Genomic DNA, 19461 nt, shown 5'->3' with positions numbered 1-19461 from the left:
GCGCGCGCAACTTTGTTGCTCAATCCCGAAATTTTTCCGAAACTTCAAAAAATCATAACTAATTCAAATTAAATCGAAATTGAGTTCTGTAAAAAAGTAAATTGCTTAATTTTTTTCCATACTATCCAATAAAAATAATTCCAGAAACAGATATTCAATTATTTTTCACGAAAATTCACAAACATCAATCAATCATCAAATAACACTCAATACAACATGATACCATCCAAAACATCAAACAATCGTTTTAAAGTCCAAATTTCTTGCAAGCAAATCAATTACCATGGCTCTAAGGCCAGTTGTTGGAAATTATTTTACCAGGATCTTAGATCTACTCACAAGTATGTTGATTAACACCCTAAATATGAACTTTCTAAAACGATGAAATAAACACATATAAAGTTTAGGAAACCTTACATTGGGTGCAGCGGAATAATATGACTCCTTCCGTTCAGATATCTAGCCCTTGATTCCTTTCTGTAGCAGAGTATTATCAATATCTGAACCTGGATCTCTTTCTCTGATTCTTTAGTGCTGAAACTCCTTCTTGCTGAAAGTCTTTCTTCACGATCTTCCTCACTATGATTGAGGTATCACTTGCTGTGTGTGGGCACTACTCTCACACTAAGAATTTCGAAATTGAAGAGGGAAGAGAAAGAAGAAGTGGCGGCTTAAAGATAGGGAGAGAGAAAGGCTCAGTTTTTTCTGAATGAAAAGTCAGAAGAAAGTGTGTAAATTTCCTGAAGCCTTCATTATCTATTTATAGCATTCCACTAGGGTTAGGTTTGAATTATTTGACATTAAAATAATGAAAATATCAGAGGGAAAACCCTACAAAAGTGGCCGGCCCTATACATGTGGATTTGGGCCTCACTTTTTGCAATTTTGTAGTTTTATTTTTTCTGCATCTGATTTTCTCAAAAACGCCAATTTTCAAATTCAACCATTTAAATGCCAATTCTAACTATTTAATAACTATAAATAATTATTAAATAATATTGTTATTTATCATATTTATTAATTGAACCATACAAAGTATCATAATTAACAAATATACCCCTAAAAATTCTTTCTTTACAATTTCGCCCTTACTTAGTGAAAATTTCACAAATAGACATAGTCTAATTTGAGAATTATAATTGATTAATCAAAACCAATTATATGAGTCTTACAAGCAATATTATCTCAACTAGTGCGGGGACCATGGGTCTATATAACCGAACTTCCAATAAGTAGATCAAGAATTTATTACTAAAATTCACTAACTTATTAATTCTTCGTTGAATCCACGCATAGAACTTAGAATTGCACTCTCAGTATATAGAATGCTCTATATGATCCACCATATAGATACATCATTAGTTATCCATTGTTATAATACTAATTTGATCAATGATCCTCTATATGAATGATCTACACTGTAAAGGGATTAGATTACCGGTACACCCTACAATGTATTTAATCCTTAAAACACTTAACCCCATATAAATGATATTTCAGCTTATGTGAAATGAGATCTCCACCATTTATTTTCGTTTGGTCAAGCTCGAAGGAGATCATCATTTACTTATTATTCGCCAGATAGAAGCTATAGATTCCATGTTTATCTTAGCGCTCCCACTCAATTACACTACCGTGTTCCCAAAATGTACGTATCACCCTGACCTAAAAGTAGGCTTAACTAACAAATCAAAGAACACGAATAGCCTCTTGAGATTGAGCCTAATCATAACAGGATTAAGATCATTTGATCTAGGATCAACTAGGCGATATTGACTTGAATAGATATTACGGTAATTTTAATAAATCTAAGTCAAAGTTCAATATCGGTCCCTTCCGATGCATACTCCATGCATCCCACCTGAGCTTTACTTTAACCAATGCTCTGGAAAGAACATAGCATTTCTCCAAATGCAAGTAAACTCTGTTGTAGATTATCATATCAGTAAAACCCTATGTCTGATAAATCTAAGAAACTTTATTCACATAGTCATGTTTACTTTCCAATGTGTTGACAGCACAATAAACAGGATCAAGTATGTGAAAAGGGTTTCAGATGAATTCATACATTATGTACATATAATCATGAAATAAATCATGTGAACCATGCAACATTAAATGTTATTTCTGATCTATATTAATAGTAAATCTGATTATATTTAAATGAGTTTTATTTAGGGCATAAAACCCAACACCAAGTTTGGGTCCGGATTCGAGTTTAGCTTTGGGGTTCGGGGTTCGGGATCGAGTTCGGGGCCGGGTCCAAGTTCGGGTTTGGGTTCGAGTCTGGTGTTCGGGGTGCGGGTCCAGATTCGAGTTCAGGTTCGGGTCTGAGTCCGAGTCTGGGTTTAGGTTTGGGTCCATTTCTGGGTTCGGATTCGGGTTTGGATCCTAGGTCCAAGCTGGGTCGGGAGTTCGGGTCTAGGGTCCAGGTCTGGGTCCGGGTCCCAGGTTTGGGTTTGGATTCGGGTTCGAGTCCAGGTTGGAGATTGTTGTTGACCTTGAATCCTTTGTAAATATTATAATACAAGGTAATACAACTATTTGTTATTTATTAAATAATATAACATACATTATATTAAAATTTTTGGTCGTAATAGTTAATATAATACATTGATTTATTCAAACATAATGTTATTTGTTATTTAATATAACACGATCTTGGGGTACCAAACGAGCCAATAAATTTAAAAAATATGTTTTGTGGCAAAATTTTAAAATATATATTTGTTTAATAATTTTAAATTTTAATGAATTATCTCCGAAATTGGTTTTAGCTAAAGATTTTTTTTTTTGTCAGAAGGAAAAGAAGAAAAGAAAAGAAAAAAGATTACGGCAAAGGTTCGAATATAAGAGCATCACCAAGGATGCACCAAATCTTTTATTTGGTGATGAATTCTTATCCAAGGAGGCTGCATATATATGTTGAATTTGGGGTGGAAGCTACAGTCCACAGTACATATGCCGTGCACTGTAGCACACGGCATCCACTTTTTTTTTTTTTTATATATATATATTGGGTGACTATTCAATGGTTACATTTTTATTGTAACTATATGGTTACATTTTTCTTTAACCTGTAATAGCAGGTTACTAATAGGTAGACTTTCCTTTTTTAGATTTAATTAATTATAATTAACTATTTTCTTAAAATAATTAATTAAATAGACATTCCTTTTTTAGAATTATTTAATTATAATTAATTATTTTCTTAAAATAATTAATTAAATATTTAACAAGACCTCTTTTAGCAATTAATATTTATATTTAAATCCTTACTTGAATTATTTTAATAATTAAGCCATTTAATTATAATATTTACAATAAAATTTATTTTTTTTACAAAAATTAAACTTCTTTTGACACAAATTAAAATTCTCTTCTTATAATAAATTTTCAAATAATTAATTATTTTTAAATGATATTTAATTATTTTGTTACAATTATATGAACTAAGTATGAGACCTCAAAACAAGTGCAGCCATTTTTTTTCTAAAAAATTCTTCTACTTATTTCATTTTTTACTTTTTAAATATTTAAATAAAAAAATTAAATAATTAAGTGTAATAATTAAATTAAGATTACAAGTATAATAAAATTTAAATTATGAAATTATATGTGTATAATTTTAAATTATAAAAAGTTTTGCTATAAAATTTTAAATAATTTAAGTATAAAAAAATAAATTGCTAAAATATCCTTATATAGTAATAAATTGCAAAAAATTAATTAATAATTATAATTAATTTAATTTTAAAATATAATTAATCTTAATTAAAGTTTTATAAGGAAATAAATGATTAGGTTACTTTCAGGTTACAAGTTATTTATTATTTATTTTTATTTAATTTTCAAATTAATCACAACCATTTAATAGTAATCCAATGGCTTAAAAAAAATGTAACCATGATGGTTACAATAAAAATGTAACCATTGAAACCTCTTCCATATATATTATATTATATTTAATTAATATATATTTATATTATTAATTGTATTTATGAAATTATAATGTATTTTTTTTAAAAGTAGTATATTAATGTACTTTTACTTGTTTTCGCATTTGAGAGCTTTTTTTAGTGTATTTTTTTTATGGTTGTGTATATTATAATTACTTACGATATTTTGTAAAATTTTAAAAAATTTAGAAAAATTTAACAAGTTGAAAATAAAGTTCAAACTATCTGTTACACGTGTAACTATTTTATTTAGAATTGTGCATTTTAGTTTGTGGTGGTTTTAGTTAATTAATATAATATTAATTTTTTTATTTTATTAAAAAATTAATATAATAATAAAGAATAATTTTTTAGTGTAATTTTTGGTGTTGTAGTTGGAGTGAAAATTGTTTTTAGAGCACCTCAAAGGAGGCAGCAAAAATTGAAAAATGGAGTAGTTAATGCTCCAAGGAGGCAGCATCTATCACTGCAAAATGATGATTTGTCTACAGTGCACGGCTTATATGCCGTGCACTGTAGCGACGGCATTGTTTGTTTTTTTTTTTTTTTAGTTTTTTTAATACTTTAATTAATATTTATATATATTTATATTATTATATTTGTAAAATTAAGAATTATTTTTTGGGAAATTTTTTAATACACATTTTTAAAAGTGATGTACCTATTTATTTCGGCACCCGACAAACTTTTTTAGTCTATTTTTTTATATAGTAGTGTATATTATAATTATTTAAGACATCCTGTAAAATTTAAAAAAATTTAGAAAAATTTAATAAGCCGAAAATAAAGCACTTCTTTAAAAGTGGTGCACTGATTTACTCCTACCTGTTTCGGCATTCGGGAGACTTGTTTAGTCTTTTTTTTTTATGGTCGTGTACATTATAGTTATTTAAAACATCTTGCAAAATTTTAAAAAATTTAAAAAAATTTAACATGCCGAAAATAAAATTCAAACTTTCTGTTGCGTGACTCTTTTATTTAGAAGAATACATTGTAAAAGCACCTTATAATATTTATTTTTGTGTAAATTTAAATGTGAATATCATAAATTATTTTTTTCTTTTAATTATAATTTAAGTAAAAATTTATTATATTTTTTTATATTAAACAATAAAAATAATTTTTAAAATTGAACACATATTAAAATTAAAATTAAACACACTAAAACATCATATTCTTATTAATCAATAGTACACATATTTTATATTACACAACAGAACATTATAAAATTAAAGCACACTCAATAATACATAATAAAAACATTACAAACTTAAACATACATTTAAAAATTAAAATACAACACACCAAACATTAAACGGAAAAGTAATAACACAGATACGAACCTTCAAAGACAAAATGAGATACAACAATTTAATAATGTGGAAGATTATTTCTTGATCCGCCAAGATAGTCATAATACGGACTATAAACTTGTGAGTCATTTTCAGCTCTTTCACCTTGATCTTGAGATCGTTGATCTTCATCTTCAACGCCATGTCCCGAATCTTGAGATGCTCGATATTGTGACCCCTCATATTGTGATCCCTGATATTGAGATCCCTGATTTGGATATCCCTGATATTGAGATCCCTCATATTGAGATCCTTCTCCTTGTTCTCCAACTTCGGATGTTTGTGCCCTTTCTTTGTAAATTCGTCTTTTTTCACTTTGAATGTACTTATGAAACTCTGGATCGGATATAGAATTCAAATCCGTGAATAAAATTTTTTCGTCAGCCTTTCTTCTGTGACGTTCATTTCTATCCTTGTTACTCTTTTCAATAACTTTAATGAGTTCTTTATTTTGTTCCATTAGTTTGTTGAATTGATCATTACCTAATTGTTTTTCCTTTGCTTTTTTTACACCACATGGTCTTTCTGTTGGATAAGTATTCATTTCCTCATTATTCATGTTTAGATCAAATGAACTCATACCAGTGGATGCCGATGTTGGAGACTCAAAATTGTGAGATGATGATTTCGATGAAGTGAAACTAGGACCTTCGTGTTGGAATCTACGTGGTGCATTGATGTTTTCATCATTTGAAAACTTTTGAATACCTTTGAGGATGTGCCACACATGATCAAATTTAAAGCCTTTATCGTACTTTTTATCTTGGGCTAATAACATCTTCGCTTGAATTAACTGTTGCAATATAAATTAAGTAATAACGTTAATGAAAATTGAAAAATAAGATAGTAATAATAAATAAATTATAATAACAAACACTTACAATGTCTTCTGCTGAAGCACCACTTGGATTTTTATTTTCAATTTGATTGATACATCCCCTTAATTTTGCAACTGCACTATTAATAGTAGACATTCGAGTTTGCAAAGATCTTACTGGGCGAGGTTTATTACTAAATTTTCCATCTGTGTGGTACTCTGATTGAACTCTTGCCCAAAAATTATTACCTGATTGGTTTCTTCCTACGATTGGATCTTGAGAAATGTCAACATAGACATGACACAAGTGCACATCTTCCTCTACTGAGTAAGAAGAACCGCGAATGGAAGACATTTTTGAAGAAAATATAGCTATTTAGGAAATATGTTGAAGAGATGTGATCAAATTGAATGAGAAGTGTGAGATTATATAGGAAAGGAAAATACATTGCAACGGTTGAGATCGTGGTCAAATAATTTCAGCGGCCAAGATTAAACTGTGAGATTTCTTGTCTTTTACTTTTGGAATCAGAAGATAAGGATGTGATGTGACAACACACTGCAACGGTTGAGATCGTGGTGAAATAATTTCAGCGGCCAAGATTAAATCACTAGATTTCTTATCTTTTAATTTTGGAATCAGAAGATAAGGATGTGATGTGACAACACACTGCAACGGTTGAGATCGTGGTGAAATAATTTCAGCGGCCAAGATTAAATCACTAGATTTCTTATCTTTTAATTTTGGAATCAAAAGATAAGGTTGTGATGTGACAACACACTGCAACGGTTGAGATCGTGGTGAAATAATTTCAGCGGCCAAGATTAAATCACTAGATTTCTTATCTTTTAATTTTGGAATCAGAAGATAAGAATGTTTACACTATAAAATATGGATATGATACATGATATGAGGCACACCAAAAATATATACAATTTAACTTCGAAAAAAATATGAATTCTTATCCTGGTAGTTCATCGTATTTATCATCATCGTCTTCTTCAGATGATGAATATTATGATGATATAGAAATGCAAGTGGTAGGTCAAATCACTGCTAACAATAATTTTTGTATCGCTCAACACCAACAAAATCAAAGCTCACGTCGAGGCTCGATTCCTGGTCATATAGTTATTAACCGTGACCGGGAAAATGCTGATCGTAATCTTTTCAACGACTATTTTGCAGAGAATCCTCGATTTACCGATTTGATGTTTCGCCGAAGATTTCGAATGGGTCGTCCTTTATTCCTTCGTATTTTGGATGCTATACAAAGACATGACAATTACTTTCTCCAGCGAAGGGATAGAATGGGAAAACTCGGGTTATCAGGCTTGCAAAAAGTTACAAACTCGTATTTCGTATGCTAGCATATGGTATGCCGGCAGATGCTACCGATGAATACATCAAAATAGGAGAATCTACAACTTTAGAAAGCTTGAAGCGATTTTGTCGTGCTGTTGTTGAGGTGTTTGGAGCCCACTATCTCCGATCACCCAACGCTCATGATGTTGCAAGACTACTCCACATTGGTGAACGTCGAGGTTTTCCAGGAATGTTGGGAAGTTTGGATTGTATGCATTGGAAATGGAAAAATTGTCCAACTGCTTGGGGAGGACAATATGCCGGTCGTAGTGGGTCCCCGACTATTATTCTTGAAGCAGTAGCTGACTATGATCTCTGGATATGGCATGCATATTTTGGCTTACCAGGATCTAATAATGACATTAATGTGTTAGAGGCATCCCATCTTTTTGCTAATCTGGCTGAAGGTATTGCTCCACCCGCTAATTATGTTATTAAAGGAAAAGAGTACAATATGGGTTATTATTTAGCCGATGGTATATATCCAAAATGGTCCACTCTTGTTCAAACTATCCATGATCCACGTGGTCCAAAAAAGAAACTATTTGCAATGAAAGAAGAAGCATGTAGAAAAGATGTTGAACGTGCATTTGGAGTATTGCAATCTAGATTTGCAATTATTGCTGGACCGACACGTCTTTGGAATAAAACGGTTTTACATGATATAATGACTTCATGTATTATTATGCATAATATGATAATAGAAGATGAACGTGATCTAAATGCACCAATTGAAGAGCGTGTCGAAGTGCCAAGTCCAGAAGTTGAGATGGTAGAAGATGATAATGCTCGGTTTCAAGAATTTCTTGCCAGACATAGAAAAATTAAAGATAAAGATGCTCACATTGAGCTTCGAAATGCATTAATCGAACACTTGTGGGACGAATATGGTAACTCACAAAATTAATATAATTTAATTAATTTTAAGTGTGTGTTTCAAGTTTAATTTAATTTAATGTAATTTTTTTGTCATGAATGTAATGTTTGTTCTCTAGTAATGTAATATTTATGTTATTGCAATATGATATTTTAATTTATCGAATTTCGCCGATTTTACAGTATTATTGTCTTTAATCACATTAGTAAGTTTATTTAAATATAACAATTGTGGTAATTTTTGTTAATTAATATGATATTATTTTTAATTTATTAAAAAATTAATATAATAATAAGAAATATTTTTTTTAGTGTAATTTTTGGTGTTGTGGTTGGAGTAGAAATAATTTTTGATACCAAATTTGGTGATAGTGTAACATCAAATTTGGTGTCTCTTTGGAGATGCTCTTAATATCAAATTTAGTGATAGTGTGAAACCAAATTTGATGAGCTCCTTGTAGATGCTCTAAACCGCTCAAAAGAAAAGAAAAAAAAAAAAACAGATTCACGAATAACGGACGTTCTCCTCCTCCTCCTCTCTCTCTCTCTCTCTCTCACACTGAGTACCCCACAATATCCTCGACCCATCTCTTTCCTTATTATGATTTTGCCTGTCTCATACTCCTAATTCTCCAAAACCCTAACCCTAATTGTTAGCCACATCTTTTTATTACCTAGGTTTTGGTTGCTAATGGCGCCTCCGATGAAATCGAGTAAGCAGGATGATTCCGAGAACCCCTCTAATAATCTTTGGGTAGGGAACTTGGCTAGCGATGTCACCGATTCCGATCTCATGGACCTTTTTGCTCAGTACGGAGCGCTCGACAGCGTCACATCATACTCGTCACGGAGCTATGCGTTTCTGTTTTTTAAGCGCATGGAGGACGCTAAGGCTGCCAAGGACGCTCTGCAAGGGACACTTCTTCGTGGGAATCCCATTAAGATCGAGTTCGCGCGACCGGTTCGTTCTGATCTTTGGGTTTTGCTAGGTTTATTTGGTATTTGTTGTTATTATAATAATGTGTTTGAATTATTGAATTTTGTAGATTTTGAAACAGGGTTTATTTTTTTTTATATGCATTTACACAATTTCAAATTTTCAATTGGATTTGCTGTCAAAATTCAAACTTCAAACTCAAAAACCCGTCGAAATTATTATGGTCCAGTATCAAATTATGCGTTGTTATAGATGTAATTTAGAAATTTTCCATGATCTAGATAGCTATTTAAAATCATGCCCGAATTTCAAATTTAAAATTAAAATCATTTACAATCTAATACTATGAGCTTATGAGTAAAAATACTGTAACGCTATTTTTGTTTGGATATGAGGAAATTGCGATTGAGGATAAATTTAAGAAAATGAGCAAATTTTTTTACCAATGTTTGATGCGTTACTTTTTCCAAATTAATTTTCTCATTGTGATAATTCTAAAATGCTCCGAACTACATGAAATTTTCTTTTCACTTTCCCCAAAATTCTTCCTTCGCCATCATTTTTTTTTTTGTAATCCAAAGACAGATTTTTACCCTTAATTCATCCAAATCGAAGCTCCAAACATATCTTTGGACTTTTCTCCGGTACATAAGATATATAATATTGAAGAATCTCGTGAGGCTTAGGCAAAGATAAACACTAGCTATGAGGATTTTTCACGAGACACATGAAATTTCTAATCTAGCCAATGGATAGCAGCTTTTAACTCTTTGCATATGCTTAGAGCATGGCTCAAACTCTTATATTAAACTGCATTTAATTTTATAATTGCGGCACGACATGGTTAGGTATGAATGGCACAAATGATGCTGCGTTGTAGCTACGACATCCTCGCCACTTTGTGCTTGCAATGAGTTGTAACTCGTATGTGCTTAACAAAATGGCTCTTATTAATACATTGCAATGTCAGTATCGCATCAAACAACTGTTTTCGGGTCCTTGACTGCAATATTTTTGTATTAGATTTAGTTTAAAGGGTGTAGTTAGGTTGTGATATTGCAGTAAAAATTGGATTATTCTTTTTGGGAATTTTATTGACTTTTTTTCTTACTATTTTTTTGAAAAATATGAACTTTGTTTGCAAATTGCCAACTGGTCGTATGAAGATCACCAATGTCTATGTTGCCATCTATACCAACCTAACAAGTCCTAAAGTTACTACTGAATTTTACTCACCTTCGTTTGCAAATGGTAGCTAGGAATTTGATCATACGACAAATAATAGAGTGAATATACAGGACTTTGAGGTTATTTGTGAATTTAATGTAGTCTCTTGCTATCTTGAAGTTCAGACTAACATTGAGTGATTACTTGTAAATAATTAAGAATTTGACTTATCTTAAAGGTCAATGATTCTGAAGGACACTTCTCAAATTATCAGGCTTTGAAGAACTTGATTAGCTATGTTCTTAAAATTCCTGCAGTTGACTAAGTTTGAGATACATAATAACTAGATAATTATTAAGGCTTTGAAGAACTTGATTAGCTATGTTCTTAAAATTTCGGCAGTTTACTAAGTTTAAGGTACATAATAGCTAGATAAGTAGATTAATAATTATTGATTAATTTGACTAAGGAAAGAATGTTAAAATAAACCAGTCATTCAGAATGTGACTTGTCTTTATGGTCTATGATTATAAATGATCAAGTGTCATTTGAGTTTTGTGCTCAATAAAAGTGTGAGAACTTATTCGTTTGTTGACACAGTAATCTCTCTCTCTCTCTCTCTATATATATATATATTGAATATTAAATTAAATTTAGCAGCATTTTTATCATAATCAACTCGTTTTAGTATGCTAGGTGGGGAATCTTTTAGTATGCTAGGTAGTCTTTTGATGATAGCTCCCTTGAGATGCCAATGGGTGATATATTTAGAAGCTCCTTATGAACTCATGTGCATGTTCATAAAAGATCTGTGCTATGTCTAGTATAGTTTGTTTATTGAGTGATCAGTTAACTTGATTGATGGTTGTGTCAAATTTGATTGGAGATAATTGCACTTTTTTTTTTCTATTATAAAAGGGATAGGTGGGGAGTTGTTTTTAGTATGCTAGAAGTCTTTCGAGGGAAGCTTATTTCAGAAGCCTGTGGTGAGTCTGGTGACTGGTGATACATAAAAGCTCCTCATGGACACTTTTACGGAACCTGTTTACTAAAAGAAATCTGACTTAAAAGGAGTAGAGGAATATTATGTTGATAATATAGGTTGAGAAGTTTAATTATTCAACCTTTCTTTACCACCAATTTTCGCCAGACCTCATGGAACATCATATCTGAATTAATCACTTTGAAATGTGCAATGAAATCGATGCTTGTTCATTTGTGCGCTATGTTTACATCTTTCTTTGATCCTATCCTTTACATTTTTCCTCCCCATTCTGATGATATATTAACGTTCTCAAGTACCACTTTTCCTTTACAGTCAAACTTGCTAAGATTTAATCTAGATTTAATTATGTCCTTGGCAAATGTTTTACTCTCAAAATATTGAATACATGTGAATTTTTTCCTGTTTTCTGAATTAGATCAGAGAAGGATGACTTCAATATAATTGTTGTCTTCCATCAAGGGCCTTATGACCTAAGTTCCACTTGTTCTTTGATTTTGCATTCACAAAACATAATTTCTGCAATTGCAATAATACTTTTATGCCAAAAAATGTTGTGTATATCTTTAGTCAAGGGAAAGGTATATGGTCCTGAAATATGCCACTATTTTTTGTTTAATTCTTAATTACTTTGACTGGTTATCTTTCCGCCACATTCTTTGTAGTGACACTTGTTTTTGTTGCTAATTTCTTTTTTCAGGCTAAACCTTGTAAGCATCTATGGGTGGGTGGAATTAGCCCTTCTGTTTCGAAGGAAGAACTAGAAGAAGAATTTCTTAAGTTTGGGAAAATTGAGGACTTCAAGTTTCTTAGAGATCGAAATACTGCCTTCATTGAATTTTTCAGACTTGAAGATGCTTCCCAAGCAATGAGAAACATGAATGGTAAGCGTCTGGGAGGTGAGCAGATACGTGTAGATTTTCTTCGATCGCAACCTTCAAGAAGGGTAAGTTCTTGTTATAGCTTCATTGTTTTTATCTATAGGAGGCAATATGGTCATTAAGTTTTTATACTAGTTGATATCTTGAGAGCAATGTTAATTTGTTAAGGTGATGAGACAAATGCTAAATGCTATGTTTTTAAAGTAAATACATTTAAAATTATTCAAAGCTTTATCATATGATTTTAAGTATATGTATTATGTGCTATGTTGTCTCATTGATTTTCAGTACATTTATAATTAAATACATTAAATGATTAATGGTAGTATAGTTGGTTTGCCATTATGGTGTTATATTGAATCATTTTGTTATTCCTATAATTTAGTTCATAATTCTTATTACCTTCAATTAGATTGTTATTATTGTTGAATAAATTTCAGATATGTAAAATGTAGTTACTTTTTTTCAAGTGAGCTTATGTTTCTCATGCTCTGTGGAACAGGAACAGTGGCCCGATTCCAGAGATGGACAATTTCAGGGCAGGAGCATAGGTCCGGCTGATTTTCATTCTTTTCAAAGAAGACAGCTGGTGAGTCATAAATTTTGTTGCAGCAATCTCTTTGCTACTTATACTTATGGCCTTTTTCCTACAATGATATCATTATATTATAAATATGTCTAAAATTGTCTTCTTAGGCATGACAGACTACTTCAATATATTTTGTCAGAAAGCTGTCTACAGAATTTGAGATTACAGCAGTGTGTCAATATTTTTTTCATCATTTTAATTTATTTTGAAATCTTGTATTTTCTGTAGTATTCTCAAGCTCCGGGGGGACGAAAAGGAGATGGCCAGCCGAGTAATGTTTTGTGGATAGGTTACCCTCCTTCTCTTCAGATTGATGAGCAAATGCTGCATAATGCAATGATTTTGTTTGGAGAGATTGAAAGAATTAAAAGTTTCCCTGAGAGACATTACTCTTTTGTGGAATTCAGAAGTGTTGATGAAGCTAGGCGTGCCAAGGAGGGTTTGCAAGGTAAACTTTTCAATGATCCTCGAATTAGCATTATGTACTCAAGTAGCGGGTTGGCACCAGCAGGTAAAGGGCCTGGGCCAGATATGGTATTCAACGACCCTTTTCGACCTTTGCAGATGGATATGTATGGTCCAAATCATCCAATGATGTCAAATAATTTTCCTGGACCACTTCCAGGTAGTGGAATTCTTGGACCTAATATGGCCATGAGGCCTTTGGGTCATCAAGGAAGATTTGAACCGCTGCTTTCAGGCCCTAAGATTAATGATTTGGCAAATCTTCCTAATTATCAGGATGGTAATTCCAAAAATTTAATGAGTTCAAGTTGGGGAAGGCCATCTCCTCCTTCAGCTGGTGTGCTGTCTTCTCCTGTGTCAAGCATTCGTGGAAACACAAGATCTGCATCTGGTGCATGGGATGTGTTGGATGTTAACCATTTTCAGAGGGACTCTAAACGGTCTAGGATAGATGGCCCAATGTCTATTGAAGATACTTCTTTTCCATTAAGAAAACTTGATGACCATGGGCTAGGGTTGGATCAATCTTATGTAGTTGGAGCAGTTGATGGAGGTGCTTCTGGTCCATTTGGTAATGTTCAAGGGAAGGGTCTCCTTAGTCCTGTTGGTACAAGGGGTTCAACTGGAGGAGCAGCTCAAGGTCATTCTGATGGTGATTATGTCTGGCGTGGGATGATTGCCAAGGGTGGGACTCCTGTTTGTCATGCACGTTGTGTCCCAATTGGAAAAGGAATAGGATCTGAGCTGTGAGTATTTTCCATTTTGCATATGTTATTGTTTTCCTTTAGATGTTTTTGCAAGCTGCTATAGTAACTTCTATCTAGCTGCCTGCTGCCCTGACTTAGATGCTCCTGCCTCTTTTTCTTGTCAATGCGTGTACATTGCGATAAAGTTATAACATGGGTGTTTATTGTCTTGCAGTCCTGAAGTTGTCAATTGCTCTGCTAGAACAGGATTGGATATGTTAACTAAACACTATGCTGAAGCCATTGGATTTGAAATTGTGTTTTTCTTGCCAGATAGTGAGGAAGATTTTGCTTCTTACACTGAATTTCTTCGTTATTTAGGTGCCAAAAGTAGGGCTGGTGTTGCCAAGTTTGATGACGGGACCACCTTATTTTTAGTACCTCCTTCAGAATTTTTAACAAAGGTTTTGAAAGTTGTTGGTCCTGAACGCCTATATGGCGTTGTTCTTAAATTTCCACAAGTTTCTAGTAGCACCTTGGGGCAGCAACCGGCTCACCTGCCTATTCCTTCACAGTATACTGATAGACAACAGAATCCTTCTCAAATGGAGTATGGTGTTGTTTCATCAAAGGAGGAACGAGTTATGCCAATGGATTATGGAAGGGTTTTGCACGAGGAATCTAAGCTTCCCATAAAACAATTTTTTCCACCTACAAGTGAGTCGCCCAGATTGCAATCAGTATCACAAGATTATGCGCCTAATAATACTGGAGCATTATCACAAGCTGGAGTTGCATTGACGCCTGAGCTGATTGCGACTCTAGCATCCTTTATGCCTGCAAATGCTCAGTCTTCTGCTCCAGAGAATGCAAAACAATTGGGCCCAACAATTCGGCCTTCACTTCCTCCTGGTCAACTGAATAAATTAATTCCTCCTGGATGGAAACAAGATCATCATCAAGCTTATGACCATACAGGGCATGGATTACAACAATTGGGTAGTCAGTTTAATCCTCAGGGACAGAACCTCTCGCAACTGCAGTCTTATCCATCTCTTTCAAATACACACAGCCACTCTGCACAACAACACCATGGTAGCACTCAGTTCCAAGACTCTAGTTTAAATCAGTCACTGCAGTCTAGGCCTCTGAGTAACTTTCCAGTACCTTCTCAAGGTGGACAAACCAGCGCATCCCCACGTGTTACCCAATATCAGGCACATGGAACAGATGCTTCTGGGTTGTACCATCCTACTGTTTCCCAACAACTTTCCAATCCTGTGAATTTTTCTAGTCAGTCTTATGGTGGTAATGCTGTGCAATCACAAAGTGTGCCGTTAGCTTCTGACACGGTAAATGCAGAAGTTTCAAATCAGGTGCAGCAGCTGCAGTCAATCATTGGGGCGGGTCAGAGCACATCAGAGGGTGAAGTTGATAAAAACCAGCGTTATCAATCAACATTGCAGTTTGCAGCAAACCTGCTTCTTCAGATTCAGCAGCGGCAGCAGCAGCAGCATGTTGGTGCTCAAGCAGGGCGGGGTTCTGGAAGTCAGCAATGAAATAGCTACATCTAGGTAACTTCTCCTATTCATTGGTTATCTTTTGGGGAAGATATATATGTGTCATATTCATTGCAAGTTGACTAAGTTAAAATTGACTCTGCTTTTACTTGCTATGGTGATTTGTTGTTGTTGTTTCTTTTCTGTCAGACTTAGGCCTAGCTTAGAAATTTTAGATGGGAAAAGTTGGAATTTTGGATATTTCTGGCTGTATAGCTTGCTGTGAGAATTGTGTTTAGTGCTGTGTTAGACTATTTGTATTATGCTTTGAACGCTAGAGTTTTGGGAAGAGTTTTCTCGTGTATGTCTGGACAGTTACCACTTACATGTATTAGCTTAGGACAAGAACAAGATATTAAGAATTAACATCCTTTTGGGCAAGAATAATGTGTCATTACAGTTCTTACAGTGAAATGATATTAAAGTTGATTTCAGCTAAAAATATATAAAATAAAATTGGGCAATGAGTATTACTCTTACAAATGTATGTTATATAACTGAATAACTTTTTAAGAGTGATTAGCTGAAAAGTATAAAATGGTTTAGGACTCCTTGGTTGGACTAGGATTAATTAGTCCATAAATAAGCCCCTAGGCTAGAATTTCAGTTAAGTTGTCAAAATGTGTGGCCAAAAGATTCGCTATGGATCAATGGTTTGAGGTATGTCCCTGAAATTGATTCAAGACAATTTGATCTGTCTCTTCAATGCCCAGTTATTGCTGTGTTGGAAAATGGGTTGGATTAATTGTATTTATTTGGATTGTAAAGTAGATATTTAGACAGTGGTTTAGTAGTTCATATAGTAAGATTTTAGATCTGAACTATTCTGTGCGTTATTCAAAAACCTAGGCGAAGATAAAATCTAAAGCTGCTTCATTTTTATTGCTAAATGTATAATTTTGCCTTTAAATGGTTTGATACTGTCATTTCTATTTTAATTTTTTTAAAATCCAACTTGTTTCTATGCATTACATTTTGCTTGTCTTGATGTAGAATTTTACTTGTTCAGTTGTTTTATTTAGTCCCAATTTTGTTTAATTTGTTTCGAGAGTTGATGCTATTTTTCTAGAACTCATTTTATTTTACTTTTCTTGCACATCTCTTGAATTAGTTTTATTAAACTGTCTTCTGGTATGGTATGTATATTATACCTCATTGTCCATTGTCTATTCAATAAACTTCTGTCGTTTTAGTATATATGTTATATTTCTGTATAATACTCCTGCTTTATATGGTGTATGTCTTAAATGATTAACCCAACCGTAGGACAACTATGTTTAGACTTTGTCAGGTTGTACATTGACTTGTCATTGAATTATATATAATAATTTCTTTTCTGTAAAGTTATTTTTTGTTATTAATTTATATGTAGAGTTCATAATATAGTTCACGACTAGCCCGGCAAATTTTAATTTCAGGTGACTAAGAATTTTAATCCAGTAGTTTTTTTCTTTTCTTTTTCTTTGGACACACTAAATTCGAATAATACCCAATTATTTTGTGTCTCCCTTTGAGAGGCGAGGGAACATATATTCGACTCTTAAATGAACTTTAAGACTATCAAAAGTAGAGGATAAGACTTGGCAACTTTACTTTGCGGGAAAAAAACACACGTACTCCTTAATTATTTAGTGTTCTGGGTTTAGATTCTCAACAGGAATTAACAAGTTTCGTTTAAAACTCTCTAAATGATTTATCCTGTAATCCTTTTAACTAGTGGAATTCTTAAGATAGCTTCCTTAGGTAGGAGTATTTTAATAATAATAATAATTATACTGAAAATGATATATCTTATTATCATATTATGAACGCCTCCTCAAAATGAACAACTGGTACATGAACAAGATAGGAGTAGGATTATAAGAAAAATGTTAAAGAATTTGAGATTTTTCTTTTTAATATTTGGCAACTCGAACTATTCATTGCTTATGTTTTATGCAACTACAATTGGCTGACAAAATTGACTATCACTTAGAAGTATAAACCTACTTTTCCAGAGGTATACAAACACAGCAAAACGATGGGAAGTAGAAGTAGAAGTTTTATTTTTTATTGATTGTTATAGTCTACTGTCCTGAGTTTCTTATATATAAGTACTCGTAACTCCACCGTTTCATATTTAATGACTTTCATCTGTTTTTCACGTCTGCTGCACTACATACTATATAGTTTAAAAGAATCTCTTGGCGTTTGGTTGGGAGGAATAAAAATATAGGAATAGGAATAGGAATTGGAATGGGAATAGGAATAGGAATGGAATGGAATAAAATTTAAAATGCATAAAAAAATTGATAAAAAAATAATTAAATATTATTTCTTGTTACATTGGAATGGTCATTCCTTTCTTTTTAAAATGGAATAGCCATTCCACCAAAATGGTGGAAAGAGCATTCCATTGGAATGCCATTCCAATACTTTAAAATGCAACCAAACAAAGGAATGGAATGAAAATTGTTTCATTTCCATTCCATTCCATTTCAATACCTCCAACCAAACGCCACCTTAATGTTAGTAAAACCCAATATTTTGCCAAAAGTAAACTTTGCCAACATGGGTGGTTAAATTAAACAAATGGTACTGAAAAGTAACGATATATCAACCGTGTTTGATTAATGTATAATGAACTGTGATTCATTTAGGAACGCTTTTCACTGTTTTTGTTTTCTAATAATTGCTCGTATATAATCACGTCCTCTATGGAGTATAATGTGATCGTAAAATAACAACCAAAATTTTTAGTCATATCTAAATATTGGGTTTCTGTCCTTCCTTGCTATTAAAGGGTTAATTCTCAATGTGCTGGTATTCCTGGATGTTTTTAATGTTTGCCTTCGATTGATTTCAAAATACTCCTGATGTGGTACATACAAAAATGTATGCAGAGTGCAACTCAAATAATTTTCCTTAACAGAATGATTTACCAAAACGAAAAGTTGACCAATGTTCTGTTGAAATTTGTAACCCAGAAGAAACGAGATCTCATAGGTCTTGATTTTTATTTCATTTTTGTTACTTTTCTTACATGTTTTAGTGATATAGGTATCTTTTCCTTTTCAAATACTTACGGTAGTAATTAGTAAAAAAGAACAAAAGAAAGCCTTGAAGCGATCCGATAACTATTGATTGGCTAACGAGTGTTGAATCTTTGACAACGTGTAGGTATGGGGTGTGTGAGACCCTTTTAAATTACTCGAAAGCTGGATTGTTTTTCTACGCAACGTTCGCAGCAGGTTTTTAAATACATTCCAATCCAATCAACCAGTAACCACAACCACAGGACGTCTCAAAGTTTTGGGGCTTGTTTTTTTTTTATTATAACCTTCTCTCTTAGGACAACGTAACAATGGCGTTTTTTTTTGTTCATTTGCTTTAATCATCTTTGGTTTTGTGTATATTGTTCTGTTTCCTCTCGAAACGACATCTTTCTTTCCCATTAATTAATTTTTTATTTTTTGTTTTTACACAAAATTTGCTCTATATGCACCTCTGCTCAATAACACAATCTCCTACCATAAATAGTAAATACTTGTTGGGTTGGGGCAACTTTTGCACTAAATTATTGCAGATTGTACCCATTTCGATACTGCATCTCCAACTATAACTTAGTACTACATACGGGTTGGTGCAATCTAAATAATTTTATTCATTTTTATTTAAATGGGAATAATTTTATTCATATCTACAAATTTATTACAATAAAATAATATTTTAATTAATTAAATACTAACTATAATATAAAATGCCACAAGATATAATTATTATAACCTTGATCAACTAAGTAAAGCTCCTTTGATTAAGTAATTG

General features: G+C 32.6%; 2 protein-coding genes and 1 pseudogene across 3 annotated transcripts; 2 read left to right on the top strand and 1 right to left on the bottom strand.

Moving 5' to 3' along the window:
* Positions 1–5111: 5111 nt before the first annotated feature.
* LOC115700146 (glutathione S-transferase T3) lies at positions 5112–6590 on the bottom strand. 2 transcript variants are annotated; one of them, XM_030627705.2, is made up of 3 exons: positions 6193–6590; positions 5894–6104; positions 5112–5647 (listed from the first exon to the last, which is right to left on the bottom strand). In XM_030627705.2, exons 1-3 carry the CDS (start codon positions 6481–6483, stop codon positions 5331–5333), a joined length of 819 nt encoding a protein of 272 aa, XP_030483565.2. In that variant the 5' UTR covers positions 6484–6590; the 3' UTR covers positions 5112–5330. The 2 variants fall into 2 exon arrangements, with proteins under 2 accessions (XP_030483565.2, XP_060961102.1); XM_061105119.1 differs by having other exon boundaries at positions 5112–6104.
* An 88-nt stretch (positions 6591–6678) lies between these two features.
* On the top strand, positions 6679–8555 carry LOC115723896 (protein ALP1-like; annotated as a pseudogene).
* Positions 8556–8842: 287 nt separating this feature from the next.
* On the top strand, positions 8843–19125 carry LOC115722256 (flowering time control protein FPA). Its single transcript, XM_030651417.2, has 6 exons — positions 8843–9331; positions 12178–12423; positions 12861–12947; positions 13176–14158; positions 14334–15672; positions 18817–19125. The coding sequence occupies exons 1-5, from the start codon at positions 9062–9064 to the stop codon at positions 15655–15657; spliced, it is 2910 nt and encodes a 969-aa protein (XP_030507277.2). The 5' UTR covers positions 8843–9061; the 3' UTR covers positions 15658–15672; positions 18817–19125.
* Positions 19126–19461: the final 336 nt, after the last annotated feature.

Source organism: Cannabis sativa, chromosome 9 (genome assembly GCF_029168945.1).
Source record: "Cannabis sativa cultivar Pink pepper isolate KNU-18-1 chromosome 9, ASM2916894v1, whole genome shotgun sequence".
Taxonomy (NCBI): domain Eukaryota; kingdom Viridiplantae; phylum Streptophyta; class Magnoliopsida; order Rosales; family Cannabaceae; genus Cannabis; species Cannabis sativa.
This window is presented reverse-complemented; position numbering and strand designations above follow the sequence as displayed.

Excerpts from the sequence above, each read along its gene's own strand:
- LOC115700146 (XM_061105119.1), bottom strand. The coding sequence starts at position 6,483 with ATGTCTTCCATTCGCGGTTCTTCTTACTCAGTAGAGGAAGATGTGCAC. Across the intron at positions 6,105-6,192 it reads GTGCTTCAGCAGAAGACATT|TTAATTCAAGCGAAGATGTT; the intron begins GTAAGTGTTTGT and ends ATATTGCAACAG.
- LOC115722256 (XM_030651417.2), top strand. The coding sequence starts at position 9,062 with ATGGCGCCTCCGATGAAATCGAGTAAGCAGGATGATTCCGAGAACCCC. Across the intron at positions 12,424-12,860 it reads GATCGCAACCTTCAAGAAGG|GAACAGTGGCCCGATTCCAG; the intron begins GTAAGTTCTTGT and ends TCTGTGGAACAG. Across the intron at positions 12,948-13,175 it reads CTTTTCAAAGAAGACAGCTG|TATTCTCAAGCTCCGGGGGG; the intron begins GTGAGTCATAAA and ends TATTTTCTGTAG.